Source organism: Scyliorhinus canicula, chromosome 18 (assembly GCF_902713615.1).
Source record: "Scyliorhinus canicula chromosome 18, sScyCan1.1, whole genome shotgun sequence".
In the NCBI taxonomy this organism is placed as follows: domain Eukaryota; kingdom Metazoa; phylum Chordata; class Chondrichthyes; order Carcharhiniformes; family Scyliorhinidae; genus Scyliorhinus; species Scyliorhinus canicula.
Window position 1 is genome coordinate 68,290,810 of NC_052163.1, and position 19,607 is coordinate 68,310,416.

At 52.5% G+C, this 19,607-nt stretch overlaps 1 protein-coding gene across 4 annotated transcripts in view; it reads left to right on the plus strand.

Annotated features, from left to right (window-relative positions):
* Positions 1 to 19,607, plus strand: part of unc13d (unc-13 homolog D (C. elegans)) — a 495,771-nt gene that overhangs the window by 364,034 nt on the left and 112,130 nt on the right. For all 4 annotated transcript variants that reach the window (XM_038777597.1, XM_038777599.1, XM_038777598.1 and 1 more), the window contains 2 exons: positions 6,276 to 6,396; positions 7,180 to 7,306. In XM_038777597.1, coding sequence (XP_038633525.1) covers positions 6,276 to 6,396; positions 7,180 to 7,306 — 248 coding nt within the window. The remainder of the gene's footprint in view (positions 1 to 6,275; positions 6,397 to 7,179; positions 7,307 to 19,607) is intronic.

Below are 19,607 nucleotides of genomic sequence, written 5' to 3' on the forward strand. Positions count from 1 at the left end.
GGAGCCAAGCCCTCACATTCAGGGGCTAGGCCATGGTGACCATGGCGAAGGCGGAAGAAGGCGGAAGAAAAAGAGTGCCCCCATGGCACAGGCCCACCCGCTGATCGGTGGGCCCCGATCGCGGGCCAGGCCACCGTGGGGGCACCCCTGGGGTCAGATCGGCCCACACCCCCACCAGGACCCCGGCGCCCGCCCGCGCCGCCAATCCCACCGGTCAGGTAGGTGTTTTGATTCCCGCCGGCGGGAGAGGCTTGTCAGCGGCGGGACTTCGGCCCATCGCGGGCCGGAGAATCACCGCGGGGGGCCCGCCGACCGGCGCGACACGATTCCCACCCCCGCCAAATCTCGGGTGGCGGAGAATTTGGGACACGGCTCGGGCGGGATTGATGCCTGCCCCGGGCGATTCTCCGACCCAGCCCAAGTTATCGTTAATTCTTGGAATCTTATGCACTTGTTTTAGATCTGCCTCTGATTAAATTTGCATGTGCACACATATCCAGCTTGAATGGAACATCAGACCCATTAATAATAAGTGTTACAGTCTAATTTTTAATTAAATCGGAGAGTTGAAATTTTTTTTATCATCAGTGTCCAGTGCATTAACTCTGGTTATCGCTTCTACCATGTAGTTATCCTAAGAGTAAACTTAGAGGAACCATTACTTGAAGTTAAATTTTTTTCTTCATGTCCTTCATTTCGTATACTCTGTATGTTTTTATATGTATGGAATTATTGTTTTAAGAGTTGTTTGCCGGTATCGCTGACGCGAAACGCATTGTGAGGCAAAATTATTGAACTTGATGCATCGCAAGTATTTTCTTCCTTTCGCAGGAGAATTTTTTCTTTCGTGGGCGTTAACACATGGTGTGCACTTCATCACGCTCGTGATGTCATTTTCAAAATGGTGACCATCAGTGGCACGCTGTCTTCTGAACTGCGCCACAGCATTATTAGAGTCGACCACGTTTACCGAGTTTGCGGCTTTTTCTTTTGCCCTGATCTCTTCATATTCGTTTGTGGATAGCTCACTGGCCATGCAAAGATTTATGGCTTTTTCTAATGGCAAAATATTTGATCCCGCAACATTGAATCTGCAATGGAGGAAAAGCTACAGGAAAAAACTTAAATCAGTTATAAACTAACCTACCAATTTGCCTTTAAGCTGCAGCCTTTTGCTGAACATGTAATGCTCATACGTTTCATTCACCTGCGCTTTCCAATGAACATAAAATTTGTCCACGACCCGTTCAAATATTTTCTTATTCTCACTGTCTGTGAATTCAAAGGAATTAAATAATTCTAATGCCTGCGGTCCAGGTAAATTGAGGAGATGCGCAATTTTTCGATGGTCAGGAGCTGATTCTAACACAGAGGCAGATAAGACAAACTTCAAATTGAAATTTTACCAGTTTAGACTTAGTTTACCGGCCGTCCTGAAGTTTTCTGACTTTTTCAGACTTTCCATCTTATGATCAGTAGCTTGGTGCTGTCTCTGAGATCTATGTAGCGGAATTATTGGTGTTTTTTTCTCAAAGCTAACCTCACTTTCTAAAGTCATTTCACTTTTAGGAACAGACGCCTGGTACCATGCGGTGTTCTTTGTGATTCTTTTATCAGGATGAATGTTGTAGTGTTCACAAAGACCACAGAAGCTAAGTTCATTAACAAAGCTAACATTTATTTACACTACTTATTAAAGCTCGCCCACTTACTGCTATGGTAAACAAGAATCGGGTAATCTAGTAATCTACAATCTGCACTCTACTAACACACTATCTATAACTCTACTCGAATCTCTCTTTATCATTACACCAGCTACTGAAGAAACACCAACAGTGGCAATGGAGGGAGCCCAAGAGGAAGCTTTTTGCTTGACGAAAGAACCTTTGCAATCCGTGAACCTTTTAGTTTACTTGGACCCTGGGAACCCGATTGTTCTCACATGTAATGCATCTTCATATGGGATAGGGCTGGTATATGGCCACAAGTTGGGTATGGTTCGAAGGGGCCCATCGTCTTTGTCTCAACGACCCTTTCAGAGTGAAACTATGCTAAAATTGAGAGGGTTTAGCAGTCATATACAGTGTGAAAAAATTCCACCAAAATGTGTACAGACAGTGATAGTCACCAACCATAAGCCGCGACTGGGCCTTTTGAGAGAAGACAAACCAATACTACCAATAGCCTCCGGAAGCGTGCAGCATTCGGCTTTGTTGCTGACGGCCTACAGCTATGGGCAGCACGGTAGCATTGTGGATAGCACAAATGCTTCACAGCTCCAGGGTCCCAGGTTCGATTCCGGCTTGGGTCACTGTCTGTGCAGAGTCTGCACATCCTCCCCGTGTATGCGTGGGTTTCCTCCGGGTGCTCCGGTTTCCTCCCACAGTCCAAAGATGTGCAGGTTAGGTGGATTGGCCATGATAAATTGCCCTTAGTGTCCAAAATTGCCGTCAGTGCTGGGTGGGGTTACTGGGTTATGGGGAGGTATTGACCTTGGGTAGGGTGCTCTTTCCAAGAGCCGGTGCAGACTCGATGGGCCGAATGGCCTCCTTCTGCGCTGTACATTGTGTGTGTGTGTGTGTGTGACATGCCTTTCAGCACAGACCTGGCACACAGATTGCCAACGGAGATGTATTGAGCTGACTCCCTCTACCGAAAAGTGTGCCACCACCACCAGTAGCCCAGGACAATGAAAAATGAAATGAAAATCGCTTATTGTCACGAGTAGGCTTCAATGAAGTTTCTGTGAAAAGCCCCTAGTCGCCACATTCCAGCGCCTGTTCGGGAAGGCTGGTACGGGAATTGAACAGTGCTGCTGGCCTGCCGTGGTCTGCTTTAAAAACCAGCGATTCAGCCCTGTGCTAAACCAGCCCCTATAATCATATTAAGATCATATAATCATATGGAGATCATATTGGCCGTGAATTTCCTGGATATCTTGCCAGTATTGGCTGGCCACATTCGTAATTGGATACAGAGGGATACCACATTGTTGAAAGCGGTTAATACAGGCCAGTTGGTACTTTGAGAAATCCAAGCACTTGAGACTCTATTTAACCCGCCAAGATGAATCAACCTGTGAGGATGGTGTGATCTTGTGGGTCTCAGGAGTCATCATTCCACCACCAGCAGCCAAGAATCCTCTCTTACAGGAGCTGCATAGTGCCCACCCACTGCACACAATGATAGTAGAGGCTCAACAGGCTGAATGGCCTCCTTCAGTGCCAGATAATTCTCAATGGTGAAGTACACTGCCTTCTATCATCTGAAGCAGCTTTTGAATCCAACAATCTGGTGGAATCGGATCCTCTTCTGTCTATTGGCAAGATGGAACATAGAACAGACATGCAGAAGGAGGCCATTCGGCCCATTGAGTCTGCACCGATCCACTTAAACCCTCACTTCCACCCTATCCCCGTAACCCAATAACCCCTCCTCACCTTTTTTTGGACACTAAGGGCAAACCTGCAAGCCTTTGGACTGTGGGAGGAAACCGGAGCATCCGGAGGAAACTCACGCAGTCACGGGGAGAACGTGCAGACTCCGCACAGACAGTGACCCAGTGGGAAATCAAAACATGGGACCTTGGCGCTGTGAAGCCACAATGCTATCCACTTGTGCTACAGTGCTGCCCATAAATGGAATGAAATGAGGTCAGACATGCAGTCTGAACTCAGCTCCAAGTGGAAAGAAACCTGCAGCAAAACATTTGGTTAACAATTCAGATTCTCATTCAAAGGGGCAGGAGCATAGATAGGGAAAAAATACAGTGGTTACAATGGTGCAGGAGGGGATAAACACCAGCTGAAATATATTAATGCAACATTGTATAGGAGTATATCTAAACTGCCCTGGGAATGTTTGATGACACAATAGACATGTATTTAAAAAAATTAATTTAGAGTACCCAATTCTTTTTTTTTCCAATTTAGGAACAATTTATCGTAGTCAATCCACCTACCCTGCACATCTTTGAGTTGTGGGGGTGAGACCCACGCACACATGGGGAGAATGTGCAAACTCCACACGGACAGTGACCCGGGGCCGGGATCGAACCCTGGGACCTCTGTGCCGTGAGGCAGCTGTGCTAACCACTGTGCTGCCGTGCTGCCACAATGTACATGTATTAAACTATTTGTATTAGTGGTAACATTTTAAATGGTTTCTCTTGTGATATTTGAAAGAGCTTATAAGGAATAACAGATATCCTGGGTCTGTTGATGCTGCAGATAAAGAATTGGATTTTCCCAAAAGGACCTGTGTTCAAGTTATCATAGATGTCATAGAATCTCAGTGCAGAAGGAGGCCATTTGGCCCATTGAGTCTGCACCGGCCCTTGGAAAGTGCATTCTACTTAAGCCCACCCCTCCACCCTATTCATGTAACCCAGTAACCCCACCTACCTTTTTTGGACACTAAGGGGCAATTTTCTTTTTTTTTTCTTTTTTATAAATTTAGAGTACCCAATTCATTTTTTCCAATTAAGGGGCAATTTAGTGTGTCCAATCCACCTACCCTGCACATCTTTGGGTTGTGTGGGCGAAACCCACGCAGACACGGGGAGAATGTGCAAACTCCACACGGACAGTGACCCAGAGCCGGGATCGAACCTGGGGCCTCAGCGCCGTGAGACTGCAGTGCTAACCCACTGCGCCACAGTGCTGCACACTAAGGGGCAATTTAACAAGGCCAATCCACCTAACCTGCACGTCTTTGGACTGTGGGAGGAACCGGAGCACCCGGAGGAAACTCAGGCAGACACGGGGAGAAAGTGCAAACTCCACAAAGACAGTCACCCGAAGCCAGAATTGAGCCCGGTCCCTGGAACTTTGAGACAGCAGTGCTAACCACTGTGCCACCATGCTGCCCTGTAAGTGTGTCCTGAGTTTCAAGTAGGTTCTCATTTTAAAAAATAAATTTAGAGTACCCAGGAGGATCCATCCTCCCACTGGTTCCACTAAGGGGTGACGAAGGCGAGGACAACACGAGTAGCAATGGAAGGGTGCTTTTCTAATTGGAGGGCTCTGACTAGAGGTGTTCCGCAGGGATCAGTACTGGGACCTTTGCTGTTCGTAGGAGGAAAATGTAACTGGTCTGATTAGTAAGTTTGCAGACGACACAAACGTTGTTGGAATTGCGGATAGCGATGAGGACTGTCAGGATATAGATAGTTTGGAGACTTGGGCGGCGAGATGGCAGATGGAGTTTAATCTGGACAAATGTGAGGTAATGCATTTTGGAAGGTCTAATACAGGTAGGGAATATACAGTGAATTGTAGAACTCTAAAGAGTATTGGAAGTCAGAGAGATCTAGGTGTGCAGGTCATTGAAAGGGGCAACACAGGTGGAGAAGTTAGTCAAGAAGGCATACGGCATGCTTGCCTTCATTGGCCGGGGCATTGAGTATAAGAATTGGCAAGTCATGTTGCAGCTGTATAGAACCTTAGTTCGGCCACATTTGGAGTATAGTGTTCAATTCTGGTTGCCACACTACCAGAAGGATGTGGAGGATTTAGAGAGGGTGCAGAAGAGATTTACCAGGATGTTGCCTGGTTAGCTATGAGGAGCGGTTGAATAAACTCGGTTTGTTCTCACTGGAACGACGGAGGTTGAGTGGCGACCTGATAGATGTCTACACAATTATGAGGGGCATTGACTGAGTGGATTGTCAGAGGCTTTTCCCCAGGGTAGAGGGGTCAATTACTGGGGGCATAGGTTTAAGGTGCGAGGGGCAAGGTTTAGAGTAGATGTACGAGGCAAGTTTTTTACACAAGAGGGTAGTGGGTTCCTGGAACTCGCTGCCAGAGAAGGTGGTGGAAGCAGGGACGATAGTGACATTTAAGGGGCATCTTGATAAATACATAGATGGGAATAGAGGGACACGGACCCAGGAAGTGTAGAAGATTGCAGTTTAGTCGGGCAGCATGGTCGGCATGGGCTTGGAGGGCCGAAGGGCCTGTTCCTGTGCTGTACTTTTCTTTGTTCAGGGCTGGGATTCAAACCCAGGTCCTCAGCGCTGTAATCCCAGTGCTAACCACTGTACCACATGCTGCACTGGCTCTCATTTTAATTGTCTGACCTCAGCCTCCAGCACTATTTCCAGAAAGCTCAGCATTAACTGGAGGAACAAGTCCACACCAGTCACCCGAGGCCTGAATTAAACCCGGAACCCTGGAGCTGTGAAGCAGATGTGCTAACCACTATGCTAAATCTTGAAGAACAAAAAGATTAGTTATCCCAATTCCCTCTAACTGTTCCTCCATTCTTTTTTAAAGACTGCCAATGAATGTTCCAAATATGGTGCCGTAACCATAAAGGTCTTCTACGACAATCAAGTAAAAAGACTTCATGTTGAAATCCTCAATGCCGTTAACCTCATTGCACTGGATTCTAATGGTAAGAAAGGAGGTGTTATTTCTGGCTGGATAGATAATGGCGCAATTGAATCAAATGGAACTAGTCCCAGAGCGAGCCTGTTTAGCTGCGTGTTTCCCGGCACTCACAACGGGGAACGCGAGCTGAGGCCACACTTTGTCCTGTTTCCTGAACTGAGGAGACTCGCTCACTGGAACTTAGATTTTAAAATGGCGTATCGATCTCTTGACCCCGACAGGTCCTCCAAACCCCTCTAAGCACCAACTAATTGTAAGGATGTAACCACCCCCTCACACACCAGGACATCCCTTGGCCTGATCACCGCCGGGCAAAATAAAAGCCACCTGGACACCTTGGCAGTGCCAGGCTGACACCCAGGTGGCACCAGTGCCAGGGTACAATTATGCCCAGAGAGTGCATGCAGCTATGCAGTTGGGGGCTCCAAACCCCTCGGGGACTCCCACAAGTTCCGTTCCGTCTGGTCCCCGTTTGTGGAAACCAGTATTGAACGGTGCTTGTCCGAGACTAGCTGTCTCTCTCTAATATGCAGATTTGTCAAAAAATGATCCCGCACACAATGGCAGGCTTCTCATCGCGGCCTCTTGCGAGATCATGTTAGATCTCACAAGGCATGTAGAGCCCCAGATAGATCCCGGGGACAGGGTCCCCTCACAGTTAAAGGCCATGTTACGCCGCGATGCGCTGCTTTTCGGGCACAGTGTAGCTAATAGATTGCGCCCATTTTTCTCATGTCATTACAATCTTAATTTTTTTTCTAATTGTATCCCATCTCTCACTGTGCAGGTACCAGCGATCCATTTGTGGAGCTGACTCTGGAACCTAAGCACATCTTCCCAATGGTAGAGAGCAAAACCACTCAGCGCAAAGATAATGACCTCAACCCACTCTTCGATGAGGTTTTTGAGTTCAGGTACATTGAATCATAGAATGGTTATAGTGCAGAAGGAGCTATTCAGCCCTTGCATGCTCACTGACTCTCTGTGAGTCCCACTCCCCTGCTCTTCCCTTTAGCTCTGCAAGGCTTTTTTCTTCAGATAATAGAATCTGCCTTCACCTCATTTTCAGGCAGTGCATGGACAGATCCTAAACAGTCGCTGCATGAAAGTTTTTCCCCATCTCACCTTGAATCTCTGTTTTCTGGATCTCAACCCTTCTACAAATTGGAAACGCTTTTCCATTGCGACTCATGAATTTAATCTCTGTCAAACCTTCTCTCAACCTTCTGTTATCCCAGGAGAACAACCCCAGCTTCCGCAATCTGTCCTTATAATTGAAGTTCCTTATCCCCAGTACCAGTAATTGAAGTTCCTCATCCCCAGAACCATTCTTGTGCACCTTTTCTGCATTGGACTCAATGATCCAGTTGAGGCCGAAACTGGTTCTCCAATTGATCACCATAACTTACTTGCTTTTATACTTTGTGCCTCTATTTGTAAAGGCTTCCTTTTCAGCCTGCCATGCCACCTTCAATGATTTGTGAACATATACCCCCAGGTACATCTGCTCGTGGGCCCCATTAGAATTGTACCCTTTATTTAGCATTGCCTTTTCTTGTTCTTCTTACCCAAATGTATCACTTCACATTTCACTGCATTAAATTTCATCTGCCACATGTCTGGCCATTGTTATGGGAGCGGCGTTTCTAGAACCCCAAAATGTATCATGGAGTTCAACCAACCTCTCCCTTTAATGGATTGTTGCTTTTGAAGCACACGACTTGGTCTCCAGGTGTGGTATTATAATTATGGACACGTGGGTTTTTAAACACAAAACAATGTTTATTCCATGAATTCAACTTAACCTTTTAAATAAACATTGGTCACTCCATACCCCTTACTTCAAAGATAACCCCAAAAATAATACAACACTAAATAATCCCTCAAAAATGTTCCTTCAAACCTCCAAAAGACATCACCTTCAACAACAGAAACACATCAGGTTAAAGACATTACTATTATCAGTTTAAATCACCCAAATGATTCAGACATAGGGTGCAATTCTCCGCACTCACGACGGTGCGGAGAATAGCGGGGGTCGTAAATTTTTATGGCCACGCTAGTCCGACGCCCTCCCGCTATTCTCCCCCCCCCCCCCCCCACGCCCAACTCCCGACACGAATCGCTGCCGCCGTTATTTTACGGCCAGCAGCGATTCTCAGCTGTCCGATGGGCCGAAGTCCAAGCCCTTTACGGCTGTTTCTACGAACGGCAAACACACCTGGTCTGGCCGTTCGTAAAAACGGCCGTAAAGTCCCGATTTTTAAAACCATGGCACCGATTGGCACGGCAGTACCACGGCCGTGCCAAGGGTGCCATGGGCCCGCGATCGGTGCCCACCGATCGCGGGCAGGAGGTCCGATACCCGCGCACTCTTTGTCCTTCCGCCGCCCCGCTGTATCACTTCGCGGGGCGGCTGAGGGGCATCCCGGCCCGCGCATGCACGGGTTTTGCGCAAATGCGCGATGACGTCATCCGCGCATGCGCGGGTTGGAGTCTTCCAATCTGCGCATGCGCGGCTGACGTCATGTGACGCGCCAGCCGGCGCAAACTCTGGCAAGCGGGCTTAACGAAATTCGTTAAGCCCGCGATGCCGGAGTTCACGGCCGCGGGCTGCTAGCCCCGACCGGGGATCAGAATCGGTTCCCGGTCGGGGAGGGGGAGGCTGGCGTCAAACCCGCCCGGATTTGCCGCCAGCCTTACGATTTCTCCCTGTCTGGGAGAATCGCGCCCATAGACTTTCATGGCAAAGATCACAGCAGATCCAGCTCACTGCAAACACAGACACACCCAAGCACTTTTCCTCAAAACTGAAACTAAAACTCCCAAAAAGCAGAAGTGAACTCAACTCAGCGACCCCCACCCTCTGATATCACATCAGTAATATGAGCTGCACCATTTCTTAAAGGTACACTGCTTAAACATCCATTTCTTAAATGTACTCTCATATGACACCATCTATGTTCACTTCAGGTTTACTACTATCCTCTTCAGATCCCCCCTTTCTTGGATTCTCATCCTGATCTGTCATGGGCACCTTCTTCTGCTTCATCTTAATCTCTAACCATTATGACTTACAAGGAGCTCCCTGATGCCCACCTGGCACTCGCCCAATCCCCTCCCACAGCACCCTCCGTGCGCTCTCCCTACGCCCTCTGTGCGCTGTGCCGATGCCATCCGTGCGCTCTCCCAGTGCCTTCTGTGCTCTCCTGACGCCAACTGTGTGCTATCTCGACGACAGCCGTGCGGTCTCTGTGCGCTCTGCCGACGCCCCAATGCGCATTCCCGGCACCGTTCCAGCAATCCCCAGAGCCATCTCCGCGAGCTCTCCCAGCCATCACAGTGCGCTCTCCTCGCGCACTCCGATGCACTCCTGGCCACCTCCGGGCTATCACTGTGCTCCCTCCGGGTTATCTCTGTTCTCCATCCGGGTTATCTCTGTGCTCCCTCCGGGTTATCTCTGTTCTCCCTCCGGGTTATCTCCGTGCTCCCTCCGGGTTATCTCTGTGCTCCCTCCGGGTTATCTCTGTTCTCCCTCCGGGTTATCTCTCTGCTCCCTCCGGGTTATCTCCGTGCTCCCTCCGGGTTATCTCTGTTCTCCATCCGGGTTATCTCCGTGCTCCCTCCGGGTTATCTCTGTTCTCCATCCGGGTTATCTCTGTTCTCCCTCCGGGTTATCTCTCTGCTTCCTCCGGGTTATCTCTCTGCTCCCTCCGGGTTATCTCTGTTCTCCATCCGGGTTATCTCTGTGCTCCCTCCGGGTTATCTCTCTGCTCCATCCGGGTTATCTCCGTGCTACCTCCGGGTTATCTCTGTGCTCCCTCCGGGTGATTTCTCTCCTCCCTCCGGGATATCTCTGTTCTCCCTCCGGGTTATCTCTCTGCTCCCTCTGGATTATCTCTGTTCTCCCTCCGGGTTATCTCTCTATTCCCTCCGGGTTATCTCTCTGCTCCTTCCGGGATATCTCTGTTCTCCCTCCGGGTTATCTCTGTGCTCCCTCCGGGTTATCTCTCTGCTCCCTCCGGGTTATCTCTCTGCTCCCTCCGCGTTTTCTCTCCGCTCCCTCCGGGTTATCTCTGTTCTCCCTCCGGGTTATCTCTCTGCTCCCTCCGGATTATCTCTCTGCTCCCTCCGGGTTATCTCTGTTCTCCCTCCGGGTTATCTCTCTCCTCCATCCGGGTTATCTCTGTTCTCCCTCCGGGTTATCTCTCTGCTCCCTCCGGGTTATCTCTGTTCTCCCTCCGGGTTATCTCTGTGCTCCCTCCGGGTTATCTTCTCCTCCCTCCGGGTTATCTCTCTCCTCCCTCCGGGTTATCTCTCTGCTCCATCCGGGTTATCTCCGTGCTACCTCCGGGTTATCTCTGTGCTCCCTCCGGGTTATCTCTCTGCTCCCTCCGGGTTATCTCTCTGCTCCCTCCGGGTTATCTCTCTGCTCCCTCCGGGTTATCTCTCTGCTCCCTCCGGGTTATCTCTCTGCTCCCTCCGGGTTATCTCTGTTCTCCCTCCGGGTTATCTCTCTGCTCCCTCCGGGTTATCTCCGTGCTCCCTCCGGGTTATCTCTGTTCTCCATCCGGGTTATCTCCGTGCTCCCTCCGGGTTATCTCTGTTCTCCATCCGGGTTATCTCTGTTCTCCCTCCGGGTTATCTCTCTGCTTCCTCCGGGTGATCTATCTGCTCCCTCCGGGTGATCTCTCTGCTCCCTCCGCGTTTTCTCTCCGCTCCCTCCGGGTTATCTCTGTTCTCCCTCCGGGTTATCTCTCTACTCCCTCCGGGTTATCTCTCTGCTCCTTCCGGGATATCTCTGTTCTCCCTCCGGGTTATCTCTGTGCTCCCTCCGGGTTATCTCTCTGCTCCCTCCGGGTTATCTCTCTGCTCCCTCCGCGTTTTCTCTCCGCTCCCTCCGGGTTATCTCTGTTCTCCCTCCAGGTTATCTCTCTCCTCCCTCCGGGTTATCTCTGTTCTCCCTCCGGGTTATCTCTGTTCTCCCTCCGGGTTATCTCTCTCCTCCCTCCGGGTTATCTCTCTCCTCCCTCCGGGCTATCACTGTGCTCCCTCCGGGTTATCTCTCTCCTCCCTCCGGGTTATCTCTCTCCTCCCTCCGGGTTATCTCTGTTCTCCCTCCGGGTTATCTCTGTGCTCCCTCCGGGTTATCTCCGTGCTCCCTCCGGGTTATCTCCGTGCTCCCTCCGGGTTATCTCTCTCCTCCCTCCGGGTTATCTCTGTTTTCCCTCCGGGTTATCTCTCTCTTCCCTCCGGGTTATCTCTGCTCTCCCTCCGGGTTATCTCTGTTCTCCCTCTGGGTTAACTCTGTTCTCCCTCCGGGTTATCTCTCTGCTCCCTCCGGGTTATCTCTGTTTTCCCTTCGGGTTATCTCTATTCTCCCTCCGGGTTATCTCTGTGCTCCCTCCGGGTTATCGCTGTTCTCCCTCCGGATTATCTCTCTGCTCCCTCCGGGTTATCTCCGTGCTCCCTCCGGGTTATCCCTGTTCTCCCTCCGGGTTATCTCTGTGCTCCCTCTGGGTTATCTCTGTTCTCCCTCCGGGTTATCTCTGTTCTCCCTCCGGGTTATCTCTGTGCTCCCTCTGGGTTATCTCTGTTCTCCCTCCGGGTTATCTCTGTTCTCCCTCCGGGTTATCTCTCTGCTCCCTCCGGGTTATCTCCGTGCTACCTCCGGGTTATCTCTGTGCTCCCTCCGGGTGATCTATCTGCTCCCTCCGGGTGATCTCTCTCCTCCCTCTGGGTTATCTCTCTGCTCCCTCCGCGTTTTCTCTCCGCTCCCTCCGGGTTATCTCTGTTCTCCCTCCGGGTTATCTCTCTACTCCTTCCGGGTTAACTCTGTGCTCCCTCCGGGTTATCTCTGTGCTCCCTCCGGGTTATCTCTCTCCTCCATCCGGGTTATCTCTGTTCTCCCTCCGGGTTATCTCTCTGCTCCCTCCGGGTTATCTCTGTTCTCCCTCCGGGTTATCTCTCTCCTCCATCCGGGTTATCTCTGTTCTCCCTCCGGGTTATCTCTCTGCTCCCTCCGGGTTATCTCTGTTCTCCCTCCGGGTTATCTCTGTGCTCCCTCCGGGTTATCTCTCTCCTCCCTCCGGGTTATCTCTCTGCTCCATCCGGGTTATCTCCGTGCTACCTCCGGGTTATCTCTGTGCTCCCTCCGGGTTATCTCTCTGCTCCCTCCGGGTTATCTCTCTGCTCCCTCCGGGTTATCTCTCTGCTCCCTCCGGGTTATCTCTGGGCTCCCTCCGGGTTCTCTCTCTGCTCCCTCCCGGGTTATCTCTGGCTCCCTCCGGGTTATTCTCTCTGCCCCTCCGGGTTATCTCCGTGCTCCCTCCGGGTTCTCTGTCCCTCCGGGTTATCTGTCTCCTCCGGGTATCTCTCTGCTTCCTCCGGGTTATCTCTCTGCTCCTCCGGTTATCTCTGTTCTCCATCCGGGTTATCTCTGTGCTCCCTCCGGGTTATCTCTCTGCTCCATCCGGGTTATCTCCGTGCTACCTCCGGGTTATCTCTGTGCTCCCTCCGGGGTGATTTCTCTCCTCCCTCCGGGATATCTCTGTTCTCCTCCGGGTTATCTCTCTGCTCCCTCTGGATTATCTCTGTTCTCCCTCCGGGTTATCTCTCTACTCCCTCCGGGTTATCTCTCTGCTCCTTCCGGGATATCTCTGTTCTCCCTCCGGGTTATCTCTGTGCTCCCTCCGGGTTATCTCTCTGCTCCCTCCGGGTTATCTCTCTGCTCCCTCCGCGTTTTCTCTCCGCTCCCTCCGGGTTATCTCTGTTCTCCCTCCGGGTTATCTCTCTCCTCCCTCCGGGTTATCTCTGTTCTCCCTCCGGGTTATCTCTGTTCTCCCTCCGGGTTATCTCTCTCCTCCCTCCGGGTTATCTCTCTTCTCCCTCCGGGTTATCTCTGTGCTCCCTCCGGGTTATCTCTCTCCTCCCTCCGGGTTATCTCTCTCCTCCCTCCGGGTTATCTCTGTTCTCCCTCCGGGTTATCTCTGTGCTCCCTCCGGGTTATCTCTGTGCTCCCTCCGGGTTATCTCCGTGCTCCCTCCGGGTTATCTCTCTCCTCCCTCCGGGTTATCTCTGTTCTCCCTCCGGGTTATCTCTCTCCTCCCTCCGGGTTATCTCTGCTCTCCCTCCGGGTTATCTCTGTTCTCCCTCTGGGTTATCTCTGTTCTCCCTCCGGGTTATCTCTCTGCTCCCTCCGGGTTATCTCTGTTTTCCCTTCGGGTTATCTCTATTCTCCCTCCGGGTTATCTCTGTGCTCCCTCCGGGTTATCGCTGTTCTCCCTCCGGGTTATGTCTGTTCTCCCTCCGGGTTATCTCCGTGCTCCCTCCGGGTTATCTCTGTTCTCCCTCCGGGTTATCTCTGTGCTCCCTCTGGGTTATCTCTGTTCTCCCTCCGGGTTATCTCTGTTCTCCCTCCGGGTTATCTCTGTGCTCCCTCTGGGTTATCTCTGTTCTCCCTCCGGGTTATCTCTGTTCTCCCTCCGGGTTATCTCTCTGCTCCCTCCGGGTATCTCCGTGCTACCTCCGGGTTATCTCTGTGCTCCCTCCGGGTGATCTATCTGCTCCCTCCGGGTGATCTCTCTCCTCCCTCTGGGTTATCTCTCTGCTCCCTCCGCGTTTTCTCTCCGCTCCCTCCGGGTTATCTCTGTTCTTCCTCCGGGTTATCTCTCTACTCCTTCCGGGTTAACTCTGTGCTCCCTCCGGTTATCTCTGTGCTCCCTCCGGGTTATCTCTCTCCTCCATCCGGGTTATCTCTTTTCTCCCTCCGGGTTATCTCTCTCCTCCATCCGGGTTATCTCTGTTCTCCCTCCGGGTTATCTCTCTGCTCCCTCCGGGTTATCTCTGTTCTCCCTCCGGGTTATCTCTCTGCTCCCTCCGGGTTATCTCTCCGCTCCCTCCGGGTTATCTCTGTTCTCCCTCCGGGTTATCTCTGTTCTCCCTCCGGGTTATCTCTGTTCTCCCTCCGGGTTATCTCTCTGCTCCCTCCGGGTTATCTCTGTTCTCCCTCCGGGTTATCTCTGTGCTCCCTCCGGGTTATCTCTCTCCTCCCTCCGGGTTATCTCTCTGCTCCATCCGGGATATCTCCGTGCTACCTCCGGGTTATCTCTGTGCTCCCTCCGGGTTATCTCTCTGCTCCCTCCGGGTTATCTCTCTGCTCCCTCCGGGTTATCTCTCTGCTCCCTCCGGGTTATCTCTCTGCTCCCTCCGCGTTTTCTCTCCGCTCCCTCCGGGTTATCTCTGTTCCCCCTCCGGGTTATCTCTCTCCTCCCTCCGGGTTATCTCTGTTTTCCCTCCAGGTTATCTCTCTCCTCCCTCCGGGTTATCTCTGTGCTCCCTCCGGGTTATCTCTCTGCTCCCTCCGGGTTATCTCTGTTCTCCCTCCGGGTTATCTCTCTCCTCCCTCCGGGTTATCTCTCTGTTCTCCCTCCGGGTTATCTCTCTCCTCCCTCCGGGTTATCTCTGTTTTCCCTCCGGGTTATCTCTCTCCTCCCTCCGGGCTATCACTGTGCTCCTTCCGGATTATCTCTGTTCTCCCTCCGGGTTATCTCTGTGCTCCCTCCGGGTTATCTCCGTGCTCCCTCCGGGTTATCTCTCTCCTCCCTCCGGGTTATCTCTGTTCTCCCTCTGGTTTATCTCTCTGCTCCCTTCGGGTTATCTCTGTTCTCCCTCCGGGTTATCTCTGTTCTCCCTCGGGGTTATCTCTGTTTTCCCTCCAGGTTATCTCTCTCCTCCCTCCGGGTTATCTCTGTTCTCCCTCCGGGTTATCTCTGTGCTCCCTCCGGGTTATCTCTCTCCTCCCTCCGGGTTATCTCTCTGCTCCATCCGGGTTATCTCCGTGCTACCTCCGGTTATCTCTCTGCTCCCTCCGGGTTATCTCTCTGCTCCCTCCGCGTTATCTCTGGGCTCCCTCCGGGTTATCTCTCTGCTCCCTCCGGGTTATCTCCGTGCTCCCTCCGGGTTATCTCTGTTCTCCATCCGGGTTATCTCCGTGCTCCCTCCGGGTTATCTCTGTTCTCCATCCGGGTTCTCTCTGTTCTCCCTCCGGGTTATCTCTCTGCTTCCTCCGGGTTATCTCTCTGCTCCCTCCGGGTTATCTCTGTTCTCCATCCGGGTTATCTCTGTGCTCCCTCCGGGTTATCTCTCTGCTCCCTCTGGATTATCTCTGTTCTCTCTCCGGGTTATCTCTCTACTCCCTCCGGGTTATCTCTCTGCTCCTTCCGGGATATCTCTGTTCTCCCTCCGGGTTATCTCTGCGCTCCCTCCGGGTTATCTCTCTGCTCCCTCCGGGTTATCTCTCTGCTCCCTCCGCGTTTTCTCTCCGCTCCCTCCGGGTTATCTCTGTTCTCCCTCCAGGTTATCTCTCTCCTCCCTCCGGGTTATCTCTGTTCTCCCTCCGGGTTATCTCTGTTCTCCCTCCGGGTTATCTCTCTCCTCCCTCCGGGTTATCTCTCTCCTCCCTCCGGGCTATCACTGTGCTCCCTCCGGGTTATCTCTCTCCTCCCTCCGGGTTATCTCTCTCCTCCCTCCGGGTTATCTCTGTTCCTCCCTCCGGGTTATCTCTGTGCTCCCTCCGGGTTATCTCCGTGCTCCGTCCGGGTTATCTCCGTGCTCCCTCCGGGTTATCTCTCTCCTCCCTCCGGGTTATCTCTGTTTTCCCTCCGGGTTATCTCTCTCTTCCCTCCGGGTTATCTCTGCTCTCCCTCCGGGTTATCTCTGTTCTCCCTCTGGGTTAACTCTGTTCTCCCTCCGGGTTATCTCTCTGCTCCAACCGGGTCATCTCTGTTTTCCCTCCGGGTTATCTCTGTTCTCCCTCGGGGTTATCTCTGTTTTCCCTCCAGGTTATCTCTCTCCTCCCTCCGGGTTATCTCTGTTCTCCCTCCGGGTTATCTCTGTGCTCCCTCCGGTTATCTCTCTCCTCCCTCCGGGTTATCTCTCTGCTCCATCCGGGTTATCTCCGTGCTACCTCCGGGTTATCTCTCTGCTCCCTCCGGGTTATCTCTCTGCTCCCTCCGCGTTATCTCTGGGCTCCCTCCGGGTTATCTCTCTGCTCCCTCCGGGTTATCTCCGTGCTCCCTCCGGGTTATCTCTGTTCTCCATCCGGGTTATCTCCGTGCTCCCTCCGGGTTATCTCTGTTCTCCATCCGGGTTCTCTCTGTTCTCCCTCCGGGTTATCTCTCTGCTTCCTCCGGGTTATCTCTCTGCTCCCTCCGGGTTATCTCTGTTCTCCCTCCGGGTTATCTCTGTGCTCCCTCCGGGTTATCTCTCTGCTCCCTCTGGATTATCTCTGTTCTCCCTCCGGGTTATCTCTCTCCTCCCTCCGGGTTATCTCTCTGCTCCTTCCGGGATATCTCTGTTCTCCCTCCGGGTTATCTCTGTGCTCCCTCCGGGGTATCTCTCTGCTCCCTCCGGGTTATCTCTCTGCTCCCTCCGCGTTTTCTCCTCCGCTCCCTCCGGGTTATCTCTGTTCTCCCTCCGGGTTATCTCTCTCTCCCTCCGGGTTATCTCTGTTCTCCCTCCGGGTTATCTCTGTTCTCCCTCCGGGTTATCTCTCTCCTCCCTCCGGGTTATCTCTCTCCTCCCTCCGGGCTATCACTGTGCTCCCTCCGGGTTATCTCTCTCCTCCCTCCGGGTTATCTCTCTCCTCCCTCCGGGCTATCACTGTGCTCCCTCCGGTTATCTCTCTCCTCCCTCCGGGTTATCTCTCTCCTCCCTCCGGGTTATCTCTGTTCTCCCTCCGGGTTATCTCTGTGCTCCCTCCGGGTTATCTCCGTGCTCCGTCCGGGTTATCTCCGTGCTCCCTCCGGGTTATCTCTCTCCTCCCTCCGGGTTATCTCTGTTTTCCCTCCGGGTTATCTCTCTCTTCCCTCCGGGTTATCTCTGCTCTCCCTCCGGGTTATCTCTGTTCTCCCTCTGGGTTAACTCTGTTCTCCCTCCGGGTTATCTCTCTGCTCCAACCGGGTCATCTCTGTTTTCCCTTCGGGTTATCTCTATTCTCCCTCCGGGTTATCTCTGTGCTCCCTCCGGGTTATCTCTGTTCTCCCTCTGGGTTATCTCTCTGCTCCATCCGGGTTATCTCCGTGCTACCTCCGGGTTATCTCTGTGCTCCCTCCGGGTGATCTCTCTCATCCCTCCGGGTTATCTCTCTCCTCCATCCGGGTTATCTCTGTTCTCCCTCCGGGTTATCTCTCTGCTCCCTCCGGGTTATCTCTGTTCTCCCTCCGGGTTATCTCTCTCCTCCATCCGGGTTATCTCTGTTCTCCCTCCGGGTTATCTCTCTGCTCCCTCCGGGTTATCTCTGTTCTCCCTCAGGGTTATCTCTGTGCTCCCTCCCGGTTATCTCTCTGCTCCCTCCCGGGTTATCTCTCTGCTCCATCCGGGTTATCTCCGTGCTACCTCCGGGTTATCTCTGTGCTCCCTCCGGGTTATCTCTCTGCTCCCTCCGCGTTTTCTCTCCGCTCCCTCCGGGTTATCTCTGTTCTCCCCTCCGGGTTATCTCTCTCCTCCCTCCGGGTTATCTCTGTTTTCCCTCCAGGTTATCTCTCTGCTCCCTCCGGGTTATCTCTCTCCTCCCTCCGGGTTATCTCTGTTTTCCCTCTGGGTTATCTCTCTCCTCCCTCCGGGTGATCTCTGTTCTCCCTCCGGGTTATCTCACTGCTCCTCCGGGTTATCTCTCTGTTCTCCCTCTGGGTTATCTCTCTCCTCCCTCCGGGTTATCTCTGTTTTCCCTCCAGGTTATCTCTCTCCTCCCTCCGGGCTATCACTGTGCTCCCTCCGGGTTATCTCTGTTCTCCCTCCGGGTTATCTCTGTGCTCCCTCCGGGTTATCTCCGTGCTCCCTCCGGGTTATCTCTCTCCTCCCTCCGGGTTATCTCTGTTCTCCCTCTGGTTATCTCTGTTCTCCCTCCGGGTTATCTCTGTTTTCCCTCCAGGTTATCTCTCTCCTCCCTCCGGGTTATCTCTGTTCTCCCTCCGGGTTATCTCTGTGCTCCCTCCGGGTTATCTCTCTCCTCCCTCCGGGTTATCTCTCTGCTCCATCCGGGTTAACTCCGTGCTACCTCCGGGTTATCTCTCTGCTCCCTCCGGGTTATCTCTCTGCTCCCTCCGGGTTATCTCTCTGCTCCCTCCGGGTTATCTCTCTGCTCCCTCCGGATTATCTCTGTGCTCCTTCCGGATGATCTCTGCTCCCTCCGGGTTATCTCCGTGCTCCCTCCGGGTTATCTCTGTTCTCCATCCGGGTTATTTCCGTGCTCCCTCCGGGTTATCTCTGTTCTCCATCCGGGTTATCTCTGTTCTCCCTCCGGGTTATCTCTCTGCTTCCTCCGGGTTATCTCTCTGCTCCCTCCGGGTTATCTCTGTTCTCCATCCGGGTTATCTCTGTGCTCCCTCCGGGTTATCTCTCTGCTCCATCCGTGTTATCTCCGTGCTACCTCCGGGTTATCTCTGTGCTCCCTCCGGGTGATTTCTCTCCTCCCTCCGGGATATCTCTGTTCTCCCTCCGGGTTATCTCTCTGCTCCCTCTGGATTATCTCTGTTCTCCCTCCGGGTTATCTCTCTACTCCCTCCGGGTTATCTCTCTGCTCCTTCCGGGATATCTCTGTTCTCCCTCCGGGTCATCTCTGTTTTCCCTCCGGGTTATCTCTGTTCTCCCTCGGGGTTATCTCTGTTTTCCCTCCAGGTTATCTCTCTCCTCCCTCCGGGTTATCTCTGTTCTCCCTCCGGGTTATCTCTGTGCTCCCTCCGGGTTATCTCTCTCCTCCCTCCGGGTTATCTCTCTGCTCCATCCGGGTTATCTCTCTGTGCTACCTGCCGGGTTTATCTCTCTGCTCCCTCCGGTTTATCTCTCTGCTCCCTCCGCGTTATCTCTGGGCTCCCTCCGGGTTATCTCTCTGCTCCCTCCGGGTTTATCTCCGTGGCTCCCTCCGGTTATCTCTGTTCCCATCCGGTTATCTCCGTGCTCCCTCCGGTTATCTCTTGTTCTCCATCCGGGTTCTCTCTGTTCTCCCTCCGGGTTATCTCTCTGCTTCCTCCGGGTTTCTCTCTGCTCCCTCCGGTTTCTCTGTTCTCCATCCGAGTTATCTCTGTGCTCCCTCCGGGTTATCTCTCTGCTCCCTCTGGATTATCTCTGTTCTCTCTCCGGGTTATCTCTCTACTCCCTCCGGGTTATCTCTCTGCTCCTTCCGTGATATCTCTGTTCTCCCTCCGGGTTATCTCT